At 30.0% G+C, this 19,099-nt stretch overlaps 1 protein-coding gene across 1 annotated transcript in view; it reads right to left on the bottom strand.

Moving 5' to 3' along the window:
* Window positions 1-19,099, bottom strand: part of LOC136980731 (uncharacterized) — a 43,063-nt gene that overhangs the window by 16,116 nt on the left and 7,848 nt on the right. The window contains exons 4-8 of the mRNA XM_067276929.1: window positions 17,106-17,207; window positions 15,998-16,252; window positions 12,776-12,943; window positions 9,610-10,077; window positions 5,125-5,242 (exon numbers count right to left, since the gene is read on the bottom strand). Of these exons, the coding sequence (XP_067133030.1) occupies window positions 5,125-5,242; window positions 9,610-10,077; window positions 12,776-12,943; window positions 15,998-16,252; window positions 17,106-17,207 (1,111 nt within the window). The remainder of the gene's footprint in view (window positions 1-5,124; window positions 5,243-9,609; window positions 10,078-12,775; window positions 12,944-15,997; window positions 16,253-17,105; window positions 17,208-19,099) is intronic.

Here is a 19,099-nt window from a genome sequence, read left to right on the forward strand (position 1 = left end):
TATAAAATTTAAGAAAAGTGAGCCTTTCATTCAATGATAAAGTAGTGAATCAAAACACAACACCTTATGTTGCTGAGAAATTTAATAAAAATGTAACAAATGTTTTCAGCAAATCTATTGGTCATCGTCAGGTTAAACAAATTTGAATATCTCAAATTTGTTTAACCTGACCACCAATACATTTGGCTGAAAACATTTGTTACATTTTTATTAAATTTCTCAGCAACACAAGGTATTGTGTTTTGATTTACACTTTGTTGGGTTGGTTTACTTGAACATTGATAAAGTAGTGAATTAATTTATAAAAGTGCAACAGTTGAGATAAATTAATATTTTTAATTTATATACTTTCTTATTAAATATTTTATAAAAGTTTTTAAGTTAAAAAAGTATGTTCATTACTAATCAATCAATAATGAAAATTATATTGAATGCAATGCAAGTTTCATCAATTTACAATTTATGTAATTAATTGTTTGTTTTTAACTGAATCATAGATATGAAATAAATCTAAATATAGTAGAACCCCAATTATCTGAGGTTCCAAATTATCCAAGGCAAATTTATAGGTGAATATGTACTGTACAGTTTGATCTTAGCAAGAAAAAACCAATCCCTTTACTTCATAGTAAATGAGAGGGGCAGATATGTTAGTAGTAATAAAACACAATGAAAAAAGGTCAATGGATTATTTAATAAATATATGTACAACAAATGGTTATAAAAAAAACTCAGGGCTAGTAATAAATTCAATAATGGTGTTAATCAAAACTTCAAGGATAAGTCTAAAATTGTAAAATACCAATAATAATAATAATAATGACTCTCACCAGTTATCACCTTGCAGTGATGGGAGAGCTCAGTAATTTTGATGAACCACAGAGCTATTCCAGTTGGAGCATCTGCTCCTGGTAAGGTCACTCATGCTAGTAAGGTCTGTGGGGAGAAATGAAGCCAAGAATGACTGAACCCACATCTGTGGAGACTTAACCATAATGATAACACGATCCAAGTGTAGTCAATGCTCGTGAGTTAGGCAGAAGCTCATATTCACAAAATTTTTAACGGTCTCACTTGGCCACGAGTGGTGAAAGCAGCACTGGTCCAAGTATGGTTACTAAAATGCCCACACCAGTTGTCAGACACCACCAAACCTCGATGTTTCTGAGGCAATCCAGCAACAGACCACTAAGGCAGCTAAACCATGCCAACAGATGAAATGGACATCACAAATGGGGGAGTTTATCATCCTACTTGCTTCACTATTATCACAAAACTCGAAACAGACATGACAGCATATAGACATTTACATCACCTGTTTTCACAACATTATCCTCATCTATGGTCACTGTACAAAGGGCTGTTGATCAAAAAAGAACAATTATACCTTACACCACAAACAACACTAGAACATAACAAACAACAAACTGCAGAACAATTACACCAACAAATACTCTCAACATCAATAACAATCATATTATCCATCAGGATCATCAAAATACATGCATTGGCAATACTGTTCTTATCACCACTATTTTCACTGATGCTGACAATATCAAAACTTCTTCAGTGCCTGAAATAGATTCAGGTTTAATTCATACTCTCTTTTTTCCCAAGAAGCATTTACTAAAGTTACAGGCACGGACCCTGCAGTATGGCCATGCAATCAACACTTTTAAACTAGTAGGGAAAACACTACATTATGTAAACACTTACGTATTACCAGATTGCATTCATTCTATTTCTACACTCTCAGACATCCACAGCCCACCAGTGGCCAAGTGGTCTTTGTTCCCTGAACACGGAGTTTTGTCATGCTTGTCTCTGAACATACACCTCACTCAGACAGGCTGGCCACATGGAGTTTTCTGGTTTTATCCACGTCTGTAACACCTAAATAAGGGCCAGTTTCCCTTAAAAAGACCTCCTGGAAGGCATCCCCCTAGGCAGATCACCCAAGTGTTGCATTGCCATAGCTTAACAAACAAACAACTCAATCCAAATACACACTAGTCTATGCTGGTGCAGTCACAGTAGTGACCTACCACTGATAAAAACTACATCCACAGACAGAAGCACACAAATCAAAAACCCTTCAGAAGCCTGCCAGGCAAAGGATAATAGAAACACAAATAAACAATATTAGATTTTTAAAAACATTGTTTTAAATTTTAATTGATTTGATTTCAATTTTGTTTTAATTATCTTTGATTTTATTTTTAACTGTAGTTTTATTTTCAGTTTTGATATAAAGTGGCTACCTAGTATGCATTAACTAGTTGATATCTACATGGTTTCAACATTTTTCATTAAGGTAATTTTATCAGGGAACCCTTTTCAAGTTGGGAACCTCTGGTCTAGACAAATGCAAAACACTACACATTGAAAAAGGAGTTCTGAAGAAAGGCGACTTTGTACTCAGAAGTGGAGATATCAAATCCATGGAAGAGTGTGATTACAAATATTCAGCATTCCAACAAGCCAAACTTACAGAACATGTACAAATAAAACAAATATTAACACTCGAATACCACCAGAACAGAGTACATGTAGTACTAAGAACACATCTAATGCAAAACATACTATTAAAGCTATTAATACATATGTTGTTCCTGTACACAGTTATACACTGGACAAATCTTCTGGTGAAGCACAGATCTCAAGCAACACCAAAGGAAAACAAGAACAACACTTACTAAGCATAAACAATATCATCCAAAATCATCCATAGAAAGACTAACTCTTCCTCATAAAGAAGGTGACAGTGGCCTGACTAATATACATAGGTAGATCCAAACAAAAGGTTACAAACAGCAGCATTTGAAAAGTAATTAATGTGGAAGGAATATTTTTTCCCCAGAGTGGAGCCAGATGGCACTAGTTGTCTTACAGCAGTTGTGCGAGTAGGTAGTGTAAGTTTGCTGACATGTCAAAGTGATTGAAATGGCAAGATATTTAGAAAAGTGGTCTCACTTGAAGGTGTGAGCTGTGATTCGTTTCTTATGGGCTTCTGACACAAACACCCTGGCATGTTGAGTGATGGTGTCATCCTCCTGCATGACAATGCCAGGCCCCATACTGCTTGCAAAACTCAACAATTGCTGCAAAAGTTCAAATGGGAAGTCTGGAGCCACCCCCCATATAGCCAGATTTGGCACCCAGTGAGCTTCCTTTTTCTGAAAATGAAGGAACACTTATCTGGAACAAGGTTCTCTTCAGTGATGTGAAAACAGCTGCCGAGAACTGGCTTAATGGGCAAGGACGTGATTTCTACCAAGCCAGATTATACGAGTTGGTCCTGTGTTTAGATAAATGCCTAAATAGATTTGGTGATTATGTGGAAAAGTGTTTGCAAGTATGCCTCTTAATTCCCTTTTGTATTTTTTGTCTATTATTAATATATAATTTTTTATTACCCCTGTAACCTTTTCTTGGATCCACCCTTGTAGTTAACCTACACTACAAATTCTGACACAGCAGGAGTTTTTCTACAAAAAGCAAGAAACATGAAGATTACTTAAGGCTATCTGGCAGACAAAAACCACACACCTTTAAACTTACATCTAAGCACCTGGACATAGTTCAATACATAAATAACATGGACACCACTAAGCAGTCATGGGCCCAAAAAGCACTTTATGACAGGCATGACTTAGCTCAGAACTATATCAAACTACTAGCTGACTAGGGGCTGTCTGTTTGGAGAGACTGAGTTTATGGTTGCCATACTGAAAACTATAGAAAAACACATCCTGAAGGATGCATCACTAACAAATGACTTGCAAAAAATGCCACATTCTGCCAGAAACAATACAACATATAACTTCTGGTTGCAAGCTCTTAGCACAAACAGACTATTTACATAGGCATAATCAAATAGCAAATATAATACACCAAGAGCTTGTACATAAACACAGATTATTAAATACCCAGATGTTACAAACATACCCCACAGGCAGTATTAGAAAATGACACAGACAAAATATACTACGACAGAGCCATAATCTCAGATAAAACAATTCATCACAATACACTTGACATCACTCTCATTGACAAATACAGTAAGATTGCTTATACAATAAACATCTCTGTTCCAAACATTCATAACATAAAAAATGCTCACACTGAAAAAATCAACAAGTACACTCTACTCGCTCAAGAAATAAGAGATATGGAGGATGGATTTGGTATTTATTGCACTGTTGTCCTCTCTTCTGCTGGTATTATACCACATACACTATACCAAAGTCTAGAAACATTAAACCTTAATAAAAACATATACATGGCACTACAGAAAGCTGCAATATTCTACACATGTCACATTGCCAGGAAGTTTCTAGATGTTGACACACATACTAATAACACAGCTTAATGTTACACTTGTTTGGGTAGCTATGCTTTGACTTTAGTCTGGCATAGTACTTGGTACCAGTATTAGCTGAGCATGACATTTGCAACATAATAATAATAATGCAAAACACCAGACTGATACTCTATAACCTTTAATCTAGCTTAACCTTTAATCTAGCAGTATTAGCAAAACTCTCCTCAACATTATCATATCATGACCATCTTTAATACTGGTCAATTTACAGCCACTGCATATCACATGTTACACTGATCCTAACTTTACTCTTGTTCCCTTCTAACAACAATTCTAGTTCTACTAATCATGTAATAAGTATTTTAAACACAGTATTTTTCTTATATTTTAAATCATAAAAGAAAGTTTAAATGATAATACATAAATTTCATAAATTTAAAAAAATTTTTTATTATATAAATAAAAGGTAGAGTACTTTTTATGTACAGTACATGCATAGTTTTTCTTTAGAAGTATGTTAGGACTTATTAGCTAGTCTAATTGTTTTCTCTATTATTATTATCATTAATTTTTTATTTTTCACAAAACATTCATGCAAGCATTTCAACTGTTGTGAAGCAATTTTTGGTACTTTCTTATCACTTTATCTATTTTGATTCATTATCACAATTACAGGAGAAAAAAAACCAAAAAATAAAACACAAATAAAATTTTATTTTAGGCAAAAATTAAAATTATCAGGTATTGGATGTGATCATCAAACTGATTGTAAATTTAAATTAATACTAATTTTAACTTACTTTGTAAAGATGAATTCTCTTCAATTTCTAATAGTTTTAACTGTAAGCTACCTTTTTCTTCTTCTAATTCAGCTATCCTTAAATTCAATGATGCAATTTGATTTGAATCACTTTCTTTCTGCACAAAAGAATATTTATTATGTAATTATAAATATTAATTAAAATTTCTGATTATTGAAAATTACAGAAGAATCTCTATTAATGAATCTCTCATATACTCTGAATGTATATTCAGAGAATCATTAAATCACTTTTTGCAGGTTATATTTAAATGATTAAATATTTAATTTCTTTAAAATATCCTAATTATTAAAAGTACTAATATTAAAGATATATAAGACATATTACAAAATGCTTAATTACAGAATATAAAATAATAATAAATGTTTCTATTTTATACATAACTCTATTTTCATAACTTTTCATATTCAGCAATCTTAAAAATAGAAGTAGAAATCTCTAAAAATGCTTTATGAATTAACATTTCAATTACTAAAATATTAATTCAAATGTAATGTAAATGTAATTAATTTTTTCCTTACTTTTTCTGCTCTGTGGGTACTAAGAGGGTCTTTTTAATCTTATCCATCATGGATTCACTGGATTCACATTAAGGGAGGCCAGGTAATGAGGAACAGAACCTGACATATCCAGGTAAAATCACCCCCAAAAATCCCTGGAGTTTTTTTGACTGCCCAGATTTGATCCGAGGTTCCCCAGAACAGTAGGCTGACATCTTAACCATCTTAGCCATCTGGCCAACCAAATGTGATATCAATACATTTATATTAATGATAATGGAGTTGCAGGAAAAATTTCTCTGCTAAAATGTTCACAGTTCTTAAACAGAATTGTAGTAAGAAATTTCATTGTACTGCATAAGTCATGAATGTAATTTGACAAATTTATAATTAAGTTTAATGTTATTTAATAAATAAGAAAAATTAAAAAGACAGAATCAAGTGACATCACAATCAACTTCCATTACTTCAAGTCTTATAAACTACATGCAACAGTTTTAATAGTGAAAATTTATTCATTTATAGTTTTATTGTGTACATTATATTCATGTGTCAACTAAATGACTGATAAAACTCTTTTGACGTTTTTGTTTTTCATTTCATAACTATTTAAATTTTACCATTCTGTTTTTCTTTCATAGCAATAGTTAATATGAAATACATAATTGATCTTCATAACTATTTAATGTACTGTTTCTCTAAATCAATAATACAATTATGTAGAATAGCTACCAAATCCTCCAATAGACACTGAGTTTCCTATAAATGCCAGCTATTTAGTTTAAACTGATAAATAGATGCCAGGTGTCATTAAATTCCTATATGCAGTTTGTGATGCTTAGGAGTGTCCTGTATGTGTATGTGTATGTGCTGTGGTAATTTTTCCATGGAAACCCTTAAAAAAAATGCTTTTCTCATGACATATGGTACAACTGAGGTATATGTTAAATAATACATGAATGGGTTTAGCTTCCTGTATTTTCTGTTTCAAACTCTTCATTTTACATAGATCAGTGAACTAGATATCAATTTGAATGACAATCAAGAGGTCATCATTGCCTTCAAACTAAATGCAGTTGCATGCACGAAGAACAATCCAGAAAAACAGCAGTATGGAAATTCAAACTGCATCCAAAGCAAATTCATGAATAGAGGAGTAGGCATGATGCTCTTAAGTTATCAAAAATAAGAGTGAAACAGGGAGGCTTGCAGGACAGTGCAAGATCAGTGAAAAATTAGAAGTAAAGGTTCTGCAGTGGATCTGTGAGCAGTGAGAGAAAAACAACCATGTCTCCAGATAAATGATGATAGAAAAGGCAAGAGAAATCTTCCCAGTTAGATGAAATTTATTTTAAAAAATGAGGTGCTCATAGCTAGCAGAGGGGAGCTAGAAAAATTCATGAAATGTAACCATTTGTCCATGAGATGAAAGACATCACTCGAGCAAAAAGATCCTTGGGTGTTACTTGATATGCTAATATTGTATACAATAACAGTTTCCAACAAGCAAGAAAAAAGCACATCAGTGACTCATAGATATGGATAAAACATTAGTGTGTTTTGATATGCATGGAAGCATCAAGATTATAACAACTGAAAGAAAAAGTATCCTGTCATGAGAAATATCATTTCACTGTTGCTTTAGTAGCAAAAGGATCAAAATTGAAACCTTTCATCATATTTTGGAAAGGGGTGCATGAAGTGAAGAGGCTGCGGAATGTTCCTGGAGATGATGTTCCAAGTTTCAATCAACAATCGGATGTCAGACAAGAAAATTTTCGAGTGACTGCAGAAAATCTATGGTAAGTCTTCTTCTCCAGCATAAAGTGCTTGTATAGGATTTGTATTGCTGCCACATCAGCAATACAAATCTTTATTAATGTTTCTTTGATGTTCCGCTATCCTATCCTTGATGGACCTTCTGTGCGCTCATAAGAAGAGCCTTTTCGCATTGTAACACCACCACAGACAGAAGAGACGAGCTGAATTATATATATAAATTGGCCAAGAACTACAGAGTCAATATTAACACAATTATCCGACAAAACAAGACACACCACACGAAAAGTATTCTACCCATTAATGAGGAGTTTATAGCGTTGAAATACCAGCCACCACTGTGTAACATCTTCAGACATATTGGACAAGCCACAAACAAACGAATCATATTTAAAAGGAATCCTACCATCTACCAGCTCTTAAGATCCGATAAGGACGAGGCCAACAGAAATGCACTTCCTGGGGTTTATGAAATTCCCATTACCGACACACGACGACAAAATAGCCTGGTATATATTGGAGCCACAGGAAGATCCATCAAGGATAGGATACTGGAACATCAAAGAAACACTAATAAGGAACAACCATGCACAGCACTGGCCACCTACGTGTTAGCCAACCCACAACAGGTCAAAGCAGAATGGGACCAAACATGGCTTTTACAAGTAGTTCGAGACATTAAGCACCGCTGCTATGCAGAAGCATGGCAGATATGAAAAGCAGCCCATAAAGGTCGCTCTGTAAACTTCAGGGACTCCACTAAAGTTTCTGTGGCTTGGCGTTCAAGCTTACTTTAATACAGGGTGGGCCAGCGAAAACGAAACGGCAGAGTGTTCGTGTTCGTCCAAGCAAAGCGCTCGGACAGGTCGATTTTATCTCGAGGGGACATCTTTTGCAATAAAGTTTTTGCGATTCTGAATATTAACTAAACAAACATTTTTTTCGAAATACATGTTTGTTTAGTTAATACAACAATAAATGAGTTTTTAAAATTTTTTTGTTGTCTGTTGTATTCAGAATCGCAAAAACTTTATTGCAAAAGATGTCCCCTCGAGAAAAAATCGACCTGTCCGAGCGCTTTGCTTGGACGAACACGAACACTCTGCCGTTTCGTTTTCGCTGGCCCACCCTGTATATGCCCTCTGTTGTTTTACTTTATACTTCGGAACCCGTAGTATAATGGTGGATGTTATTCACTCCGATCCCGATGTCTTACCATTATTTTATTTTTTTATTTTTATTTTGTTTTTCCAGTACTTTATGTATTTTTATGTGCATATTTTTAACTTTAGCTATGTTTCAAGATGATGCATGTGATTTTGCAACAGATTAATGTTTAAAAACATTCTAAAGCTTGTTCGGTTTGTATTCATACTATGTTTTAATTTTACATTGTTCTTTTCTTGAGAAAGGACTTTGAACAAGACCGAAAACATTCGAAATGTTAAAGTTTGGCTGCACTATTTAAACGTTTTTGAGTAGGTGTTTAGTTATTATATTATGCAGTCCCAGAAGAATTATAATTTGGTATTGCCGGCCAAAAAATACAGAACCATAGTACTGAAGTTATGCAGAATCATTAACTTTATGCTTACAAGTAATGTTGTTGTATAGTATTGTGCTTTCTGTTAAGTAAGGAATTAAATAAAAAAGGAAAATTCTTGTAAATTACCCACAGTTTTCATTATTTGGAGAGAGAATAGGTGGAGGAAACAATGGTGGTGGTAGTGGTGGAAAGAAGATTGAAATGTATTTCCTCCTTTTTTATCACTAGTTTTGATGCAAAATTCTGCAAGAATGGAATGCCATAATGCCATATGCTAGGTATATTCTGTCTAAAAGACACCTGGCATCTATTGAACAAAATATTTCATAATTTATAGAATACTGTAAATTATGAAATAGTGTGTAATTATTTGGAGTTAAATTAATATAAATATATTATATTATAATATTATATTATATATTATATATTATATTATTATTATTATCATCATTATTATAATATAAATATATAAATAAATATAAATAATATAAATTTTTGATTACATATTTTGAATTTTTCAACATTAATTTTACTTTCAAAAATAACTTTTGATTATTTAGGATATTCATAATAATAAATATTAATTGAAATATAACAATAACATTGAAATATTACATTAAATAAAAATTTTTAAATTACCTTTGCAGATTCTAACTCTCTTTCCAATGCTTTAAATTTAATTCTTTCTTTCACTCTAGCTTTAAGAACTTTCTCATCAGTTTGGTTTTCTATATCCTTTAAAGTTTTCTTGAGTTCATTTCTCTCTGTTCTTTCAGATTCAATTTCTTTTTTTAAATTCACTGATTCATCATGCACGCGTACTAATTTTTCTTGCAATTCCCCATTTTTTGTAGCAAGTTCAAATCTAACTTTTTCTAGTTTTTGCACACTTTCTTCTAAAGTCTTTACCTCATCGTTTTTATTCTGTAACAATTTATTATATTTATCTTCAAGTAATTCAATTTGATTTTTCAATTGCTGACTTTCTTCCTTCCATTCATTTTCTTTACTAATAAAATTTTCCTGCATTAAACGCATTTCATCTCTGGTAACATCTAATTGATCAATCACAGATTTACCTTTACGATTCAGATCTTCAGTCATCAACTATAAAAAAACGTTTATTAGAATAAGCCATATTTGAAAACTATAAAATCTGATTTATGAGATTCTCTATCATCTGTTAAACATAATGTATAATTTCTAAACAAAAATATAAAGTTACTAATACAAAATATATCTTACATTTAATTTATTACATTTACAATTATATTTATTATAACTAATATGAAGTGTATTATAGAAAATATGAGTTGTATGTGCAGTTATGCAAATTAATTACATTAGTATAATTAGACTAGTTTGAAGACTGCCATTAATTCATGAATTATTTAAATGAGAAACAATAATAATCACATTGCATACTCTTTATTTTTATTTATTATATACATTCAACTATTTATTTAAAGAATTCAATTTTTGATATTATTATAAAGTTCATTCATTTTGTTTGCCTCAGTTTATAATGGGCATCTGTTCCAATAGTCTAGTTGTAAGTCCTTATAACTGCAAGTCCACCATAGTATGTGCAAATTAAAACATGATGTCAGATGGTGAGAGAAGTCACATGACCACTACAAACATATCGTACTGAGAGACTTTATATGACTATAAACAGTATTGCATGTCAGTAATGATAAAAACAAAATGTACCTTATGTTTAATTTATTACATTTACAATTACATTTATTATAGTTAATATAAAATGTGTTATAGAAAATATGAGGTTGTATGTACATTTATACAATTTGTAGCATTTGTTACATTGTTTTATTTTAACTGTATTTATCTTGTGTTTGACAACATGGCTACTATGAATACTTTATGGGACAACTGCTGTAACTTCACAGAGCTGAGAAGTTGTAAGTCAAAGTACATTTATATTTTACTGATTACAGTTGTATGTAAAAACTAAATACAATTCCTTAGTAAAACACATGGGAAATTCACCAATCAATAATACAGTCAAGTCTGCATAAGTCGACATTCCAAGGGGAAGTGGAAATGTGTCGAGTTATCCAATGTGACGACTAAAGCAAAGTTGGAAAAAAAACCACAAAACTACAATAATAAAATACAGTAGTAGGTTATACAGTAGTATAGGCTTACAATACATTGTGTCCTCCATTTAAAATTACTCTGTAAATGAAAAACTGAAAAATTTGTTTAGTGTTGTTTGTTTTGAGCACTTAACTGTCTCGACTTTCTTTTTCAATGATCACGAATGCCTTTAAAAACATCATCTTCTCAATTGTCAATTGTTGGCAAGTAACATCTAAGGATTCTTAATGCCTCTGGCATGAGAAAATGCAAAATTGGATTCTGGTGTAATGTTGATGTAGATTGTATATTTTCTTTTTGTTTATCTGTTATTATTTTATACATAAAAATACATAAAATGTTAAGGCATTTTTATTAATATGTGTATATATATTATGTAATAATATATATATATATTATATATTATATATATATATATATTATATATTTAATATTATTATATATATAATAATATTAATATATTATTAAATATATTAATTATATATTAATAAATAAATCGACTCCCCCTCCTGAAAAAAAATGAGTTTGCACCACACGTGCAGAGTGAATTCATTTTTTCAGGAGGGGGTGATGACTTATCAGTGTGTGGGACAGCAAAAGTATGTCGACTTATCCAGTAGTGACGAGTTAAACGGTGTTGAATAAACTGGAGTTTTTAACATTAATGCCTTTGTAAGTCAGCCGGGACCACAGAAAACTGACTACTTAAGCGATGCTGTCGAGTTATCCAGGTGTCGACTTATGCGGACTCGATCGTATGTTTTTGATCAAAATATAGAATAAAATATAGTAGAATAGAATAAAATATGTTTTCTTTAATAATATTTAAGTGAATGTATATTCAATAGAAAATCAGAAAAGTGTCATTAAAACTCAGGAGGATGAGTAATGGCATAGTAATTTTGGCACACGAAACCTCCAAGTCAGAGGCAACAGTACTGTGACTGCCAACACTGAGAACATAAGACAACAGACTGATAAAATGGTGGCTTCTCTCTAGCAATGCATGAAGCAAGAGTGTTGCAGTGTTGTCCAATTTTTTGCAAAAACCAATCAACATCCACTGGCACATGCAGGTACAGTAAGGAGACAACTACATGAGTTGCACTCAAGTGTATGAGTACAGTTCTAAGATTCCAAAAATAGTCACAGTTCTAAGGAAGATTCTCAATGGCAGGGACTGCAATGAATGCCAAGGGAATCTTCCATAGAACCATGGATGTTTTCAGAACCTTATAAATCTACTTGTACATTTGTGTGCAAGTCATATAGTTGTCTCCTTACTGTATCTGCATTTGCCAGTAGATGTTGATTGGTTTTTGTCAAAAATCAGACAACACTGCAACACATTCGCTTCATGCATTCCTGGAGAGGTGACACTATTTTATTGGTCTGTTGCCTCTGACTTGAAAGTTTCGTGTGTCAAAATTACTATGCTATTGCTCATCCTTCCAACTTTCAATGGCACTTTTTCAGTATTCTATTGAGCATGCCATTTAATGATCAAAAAAAAGGTATGACTACTTAAAATAAGATGTATTACCAAATATTTATTTAAACCAACAAAATTAAAACAGATTAGTCTTTGTGTAAACAGATCATCACAAAAATATATGGTATTAAATTGGAATTGTTCCAGATTTCTAAAAATATTGTTAAAACCATATGCAAAAATATACAGTACCTGTATTGCTTGATTACGAGTTTTCAATACTTCATTCTTTTCTTTAATATGTTCTTGTAAATCTATTATCGTTCGTTCTTTCTCTGAAATCAAATCATTTAATTCCATAATTTTGGAGTCTTTGTATACCATTTGAGCATATAGTTCTTGCACATTGTGTGTATCTTGCTAAATAATAAATAAAACAAATAATGTAATTTTTAAAAAATAAATACAAAAAGATTATCAGTAGCTATCTACTCTATTTTCCAACAAACAAAAGACAATAAGAAATCTTTGATTAATATTCTTAATTAAAAAATTCATAGAAACAATAAATATAAGCAAGAAATACAATATAAATATATTTGCATTATTAAAACATGCATTCAACAATAACAAGATAAATACAATATTCAAGGAAAAGTATTTTTATATTTAATCTTACTATCTTCATTATCCATGAAATCATCAAAATGCTCTGAATGATTACATAATGTAATACAAAATAAAATCATAAAACATTTATATCAAAATGTAGTTTTTTTTTATGAATACAGTTCATTAAATAATAAATTTTAGTAATGAAATAATTCTAATTATAAATTATTCAGTGTTCTTTACATAGTAAAACATCTACATAAGAATAAAGAGATTAAATATGATAAATTGATCATTGACTGATAAATATTGCAGTTTATCAATCAAACAAAATTCTATTTTATATTCATCTAGTTTAATCTGGAAAAGACATATATATTAGTTTTTAAACTACAGTGGACCTTCGTTATAGCGCTGCTCACTATACCGTGCACTCGGTAAAAGTATTTTGCATGCATAATCTATACTATCTTCATTATCCATGAAATCATCAAAATGCTCTGAATGATTACATAATGTAATACAAAATAAAATCATAAAACATTTATATCAAAATGTAGTTTTTTTTTATGAATACAGTTCATTAAATAATAAATTTTAGTAATGAAATAATTCTAATTATAAATTATTCAGTGTTCTTTACATAGTAAAACATCTACATAAGAATAAAGAGATTAAATATGATAAATTGATCATTGACTGATAAATATTGCAGTTTATCAATCAAACAAAATTCTATTTTATATTCATCTAGTTTAATCTGGAAAAGACATATATATTAGTTTTTAAACTACAGTGGACCTTCGTTATAGCGCTGCTCACTATACCGTGCACTCGGTTATAGTGCGGGCGATGTTTGCGATGCGATAAGCTCAAACATGTTTATACAAGTCCGTGTGGCATTAGTGAGTAGCGCATTTTATTGTTACTGCGTATTGAGTAATTGTGTATGTATTGAGTTCCTGAATGTATTTTGAATAGTGTTTAATTATTGTATGCATGATGAGTAAAAGAAAAGCTTACAGTGTGAAAGAAAAGCTTGACATTATTGCTAAAGTAAAGAGGTGAACCGCGTTACACCGTGCCGCTCGGTATAACATGGTTCACCTTACAATGCGGGTGTTGTTTCCTGCCCAACATGCGCATTATATCAGGGGTCCACTGTATTTACAAATTGTACAAAAATTAATTTAAAATGTTCTCTGTTTAAAAATCTTGTTTATGTAATTACTTTTTTAAGAAGCATTGAAAATATATCAGATTCAATGTGTTTCCAATAATAAACTGCATTAAATCATAATACATAATATTGAATAAATGCTTAAATTTAAGTTTCTTCAAATTAATAAATTTTTATGCATATCATATTGTTGTGCATATAAGAACATGCTCTTATAGATGAAACAAAACTGAACTGGTATATACAGGATAAGTCGAGTGGAGGGGGAAATAGGTTGGGAATGATAGTATGAATCATTGTAAACAAAAACTTTATATGAACATGGCTATTATTCTTAGGAACTTTTGAAATACAGCTATTTGTAAGTTGTTCACATACAACAATAATAATTAATGATACATGTGTTACATTCATAACAAATGCTCAAAAATTGAATTCAACCTCAACACATTTTACAACTTGTGTCCGAAGACAATCTGTCATTTCTCTGAGTTACTTTGTACTAACCATGTACAAAATTCAGCATCTCCTGGAAACATATGTTGATATGCTGAGAGTATAAGAATCTAAGCCAAAGTGATTTTCATATACCTCAGTGAATGAACTAAACTTGGATGTCAACAATGAAGATGTTAATGAGTTGATTGAATCTCACTCAGTACCTCTGTTAAATGAATACTTAATTGAGCAACAATGAAATACACAATGAAAGTGAGGAAGAAGAAGCTGATAAAAACATCAAGATTTTGACAATTAAAAATATGAATGAAGCCTTCATGCATCTTGACAAATTTTTGACTATCATGGAAGAATGTGATCCCAATGGAGAATGTATATCTCAAGTACATAGGGCAATTGAGAAAGACACAGATTGTTATAGAAATATTTATCAAGAAAAGAAAAGAAGGGATGGTATTCAACTAACTCTTGACAAGTTTATAAAGAAAACACCCAAAGCACTTAAACACGCCTCGTTAACTTCATTATGTATACATATTGAGAAATAAATACTTTAAAACAATTTTTAGTGCATATTTTCTTACATCCCTCTACTTTTGAACATTCTACATTCGCACACACTTTCAGGAACCAATTATCTGCGAAAGTCGAGGGCCATCTGTAATTTGCATTGACACATTGATACAATGCTTTTGTAAGCAAAAACTAACATACATAGTAAGAGCATGCCCTTATATGTGAAATATGCTTTTATAAGCAAAGCAGTATGAATTTCAAAAATTCAAAAACAAGCAATGTTCACACATAAAAGAATGCTCTTATTTGCACAGAAATATGGTAATGAGCAGTTGTGAAAATATCATTTATTAATACTAAATATTAAAACAATTTTTTGAAGTTTTACTCATAAATAAATTTATTAGCTTTGTATCAATAGCATAATATTAAATATTGATCTAAATTCAATAAATGAGAAAAAAAATTTCTAGAAATATCTGCCTTACTCAGTAATATATAAAATACATCTTAAGTGATGAAGAATGATAATTTTATCATCATCCATTACTTAAGCATCATTGAAGACTATAATTTTAAAACAAAACAATAACAAATAAAAATTTGAAAATTGTGAAATAAAAAGTGCTATCTTGGTTACATGAAAAAAAATAAAAAGTAAGAAGATATCAAAACAGAAAGTTTTAAAATAATTCTTGAATATCAACCTTATAATTTCCTTCAGAATTAGTAGATTTTAATTCACTCTTCAAAGATTTGATGATATTCTCTTTATCTTCTAACTGAACTTCAAGATTTCTTAACTGATTCTCCAAAATAGTTTTATCAGCTATCAATTCTTTTTCTGTTTTATCAAATGTTTGTTTTACATCTTCCAATTGTTTTTTTAACATTATAACTTTTCCTCTTTGACTTTGTTCATTATTTTCTATGGTATCAGATGTTGTTTCAGCTGAACTTTCCTTGAAAGAAAAAAAAAAATATTTAATTTATATTATAAACTTTCATTATTCTCATATTTAACCAAACTATAATTTATATATTTATATTATTTAAATACACAAAATGCAAATAAAAAATTTCTTTTATAAAACTCAATTATTAAATTTTTGTTTAAACACATATTTTTAAAAATTAAAAAAAAAATATAAAAGTTTAGAAAATTTGGTGCATTGTATAAATCAATGGTCTCCTGTGAAGGGTCATGTGAGCTGTAAAAGACATGTCTGGAAGCCATACATGAAAAATATATCAAAGATTAAGACTTTTATTTCTGAATTACAACAGACATAAATCAATGTGAAATTTGTGACTGCTTTTTCAAAACAATGTCATCAAAATTGGGAAAAAAATTTTGTGGTATTCAATCTCTTTTATATATTTCATTTTTCAAAAGATTTGTTCTTGAAGAAAGGAAAATAGAAACTACCTCTCATGCAAACTTCTTAATACTTTTAAAATTTTCTTCTGGCAGAGATCTGTAAAAATTTCACAAACTTCTTTCTTTGAATAAGTTCCATAAAAATCATTTGCAACAAAGTTTATTAATCCTAGTTGACTTTTCAATGCTTTGAACTAGTTCAAATGCTGATGATAAAATATGTTAGTGAAAACAAGCAATGAGGTTGAATAAATATGCTTTGAGAGCTGTAAATTAGAGTCAGTGGCACACTCAAGATTTAATTTACAGTTTAACATTAATTAATTAAAAAATGCCAGGACGAATAATAATACATTACAAAATTGTAAAGAAATTCAGATAGAAAAATAAAAAATTTATTAAAACTATTAGTAACAAAATATTTCTACACTTACCTCAACTGAACTAATTTTATTTCTTTCTTTTAACTGATTGGTTAATTGAGCTATTTTAGCTTTTGACTGTAATTTGAGTTTCTGATATTTTGAATATGAATCCTAAATTAATAATTGAATTTTATCATCATATAGATTAAAACAAAATAAAATTTTAAAAATTTCCTAAAACAAAAATTAAATTAACTTTTTATATTAATACGAACAATCAAAACATCTCTCAGATATTTCTTTAAAAACTCAATTAACTAAATATATAAAAAATTTTATGCTTTAATAATAAATAATTACATCAAATAAATAAAATATAAATTTGAAATATTTTTTTTATTTAAAGAAAGTGTAAGCAATTTTATATATAACCATAAAAATTGTAATTATAAAGAATCTTGTCTACTTTATAGCTCCTCTACTTTATAGCTTTAAAGTCCTCTTCATATGTCTTTTTTCTATACCAAGAGACGGAGCCTAACATATCTAGAACAGACCACCAATGAAAAATTTCTGGAATTCTTCACTAGCCCAGATTCAATCCCAGGTTCCCAGAGTGGTAGGTTGATGTCTTAACTGCCTCAGCCATTTGGCCAAAGTACAACTTAACACATTCAGTGCTGAAGACATCTTAGAGCATTTTACACTGCCATGTCCAATATGCTAAGGATGCTCTTGTGCGTTCTCAGTTTGATTATATTATCACTCAGGAAAATTTTATTCTTTATTTTTAAAAAAGAAAGTTTATTTTTATCATTTATTATATACTTCAAACTCTGCATACACTTCAAAACACTCTATATATTAATTCTTTATCGGTACAAACCAAGTATCACATCTTACTTTGTAATGTAAAAAAATTCCTTAGACACTTTTAACATATGTATTATGATTTAAAAAAAAAAAAAAACCTTTTTTTACTTTCACATATTGATAGGAAAATCAGTTTTTATACAGGCAGTGAATATGTGAAACATTCTCTCATCTAGTTACATCTGTCATTTCCCTGTGCAATAGAATGGGACACCCCTCTGTAATATTCTGTATAATGAATCTATTACTTAATCTGTCTATATTTAATGATTTAATTTTATATATATACAAATGATTTGTAGATTTGATGAGTTTAAAATGTTTACTTCAAGTGTTAATATATACACAAATTATCAATTTTTTGGTAGCTAAGTAGGATGATTAAATTCAAACTTGAAAGAAATGGCCATCTTCCAATTTGACACCAGCAATTTGATGCATCTCAGTTTGATAGAAGATTTATTTGACATGAGTATCAGAAGAAAAAAATCATAAGAATTGACTTTATTTTCTTGGTTAAATAAAAATTTTTGTAAAATCAATATTATTTTCTTTACCAAAGGATTCGTATATAATTTTTAAGTTTTTAAATAATTATTCATTTACATTGGAAATGAATTAATATCTCATAAATTTAAAAAAAATTAATTATGTTATAAAAGGTAATTTGCTATAATTATACCTACTGTATACTAATTATAATTAGAATACAGTACATTTTACAAGACTACAATTATGATTGCTATAATATATTGTAAATGACCCTGATAATGAAGAGCTCTCAAGCTCAAAAAGCTTATATCTGTTATTTGACACTAATGGTCAAAATTATCATTGTCTGAGAGAGTATTTCAACCAATTCTTTGTTTCATTTTAAAATATTTTGTATGTAATTAATTCTTTCAGAATATTGAAGGCAGAACTATATGTTTTCATAAGATTTGTTGTGGATGATGGCATCTGTTATTTAGTGTCCATTATTTAGAGGTAAATATAATAGATAACCTATTTGACGGGTCTGGGGATTATAAAAATGTTTGTTAAGTGGAGGTGTGGTGTCCATTAATGGAGGTTTCATCGTAATTAGTTAAATTTCACACTAAGCAACAGTTAAGTTTCCTTATAAGCAAACAGCTTATACTTTTTCACATTAATTAAAAATTGTTTTTGTGAATTTCTTTTGAATTTTT

The sequence above is a fragment of the Centruroides vittatus genome, unplaced genomic scaffold, assembly GCF_030686945.1.
Source record: "Centruroides vittatus isolate TY-2023 unplaced genomic scaffold, ASM3068694v2 contig_717, whole genome shotgun sequence".
NCBI classification, from domain to species: Eukaryota; Metazoa; Arthropoda; class Arachnida; order Scorpiones; family Buthidae; genus Centruroides; species Centruroides vittatus.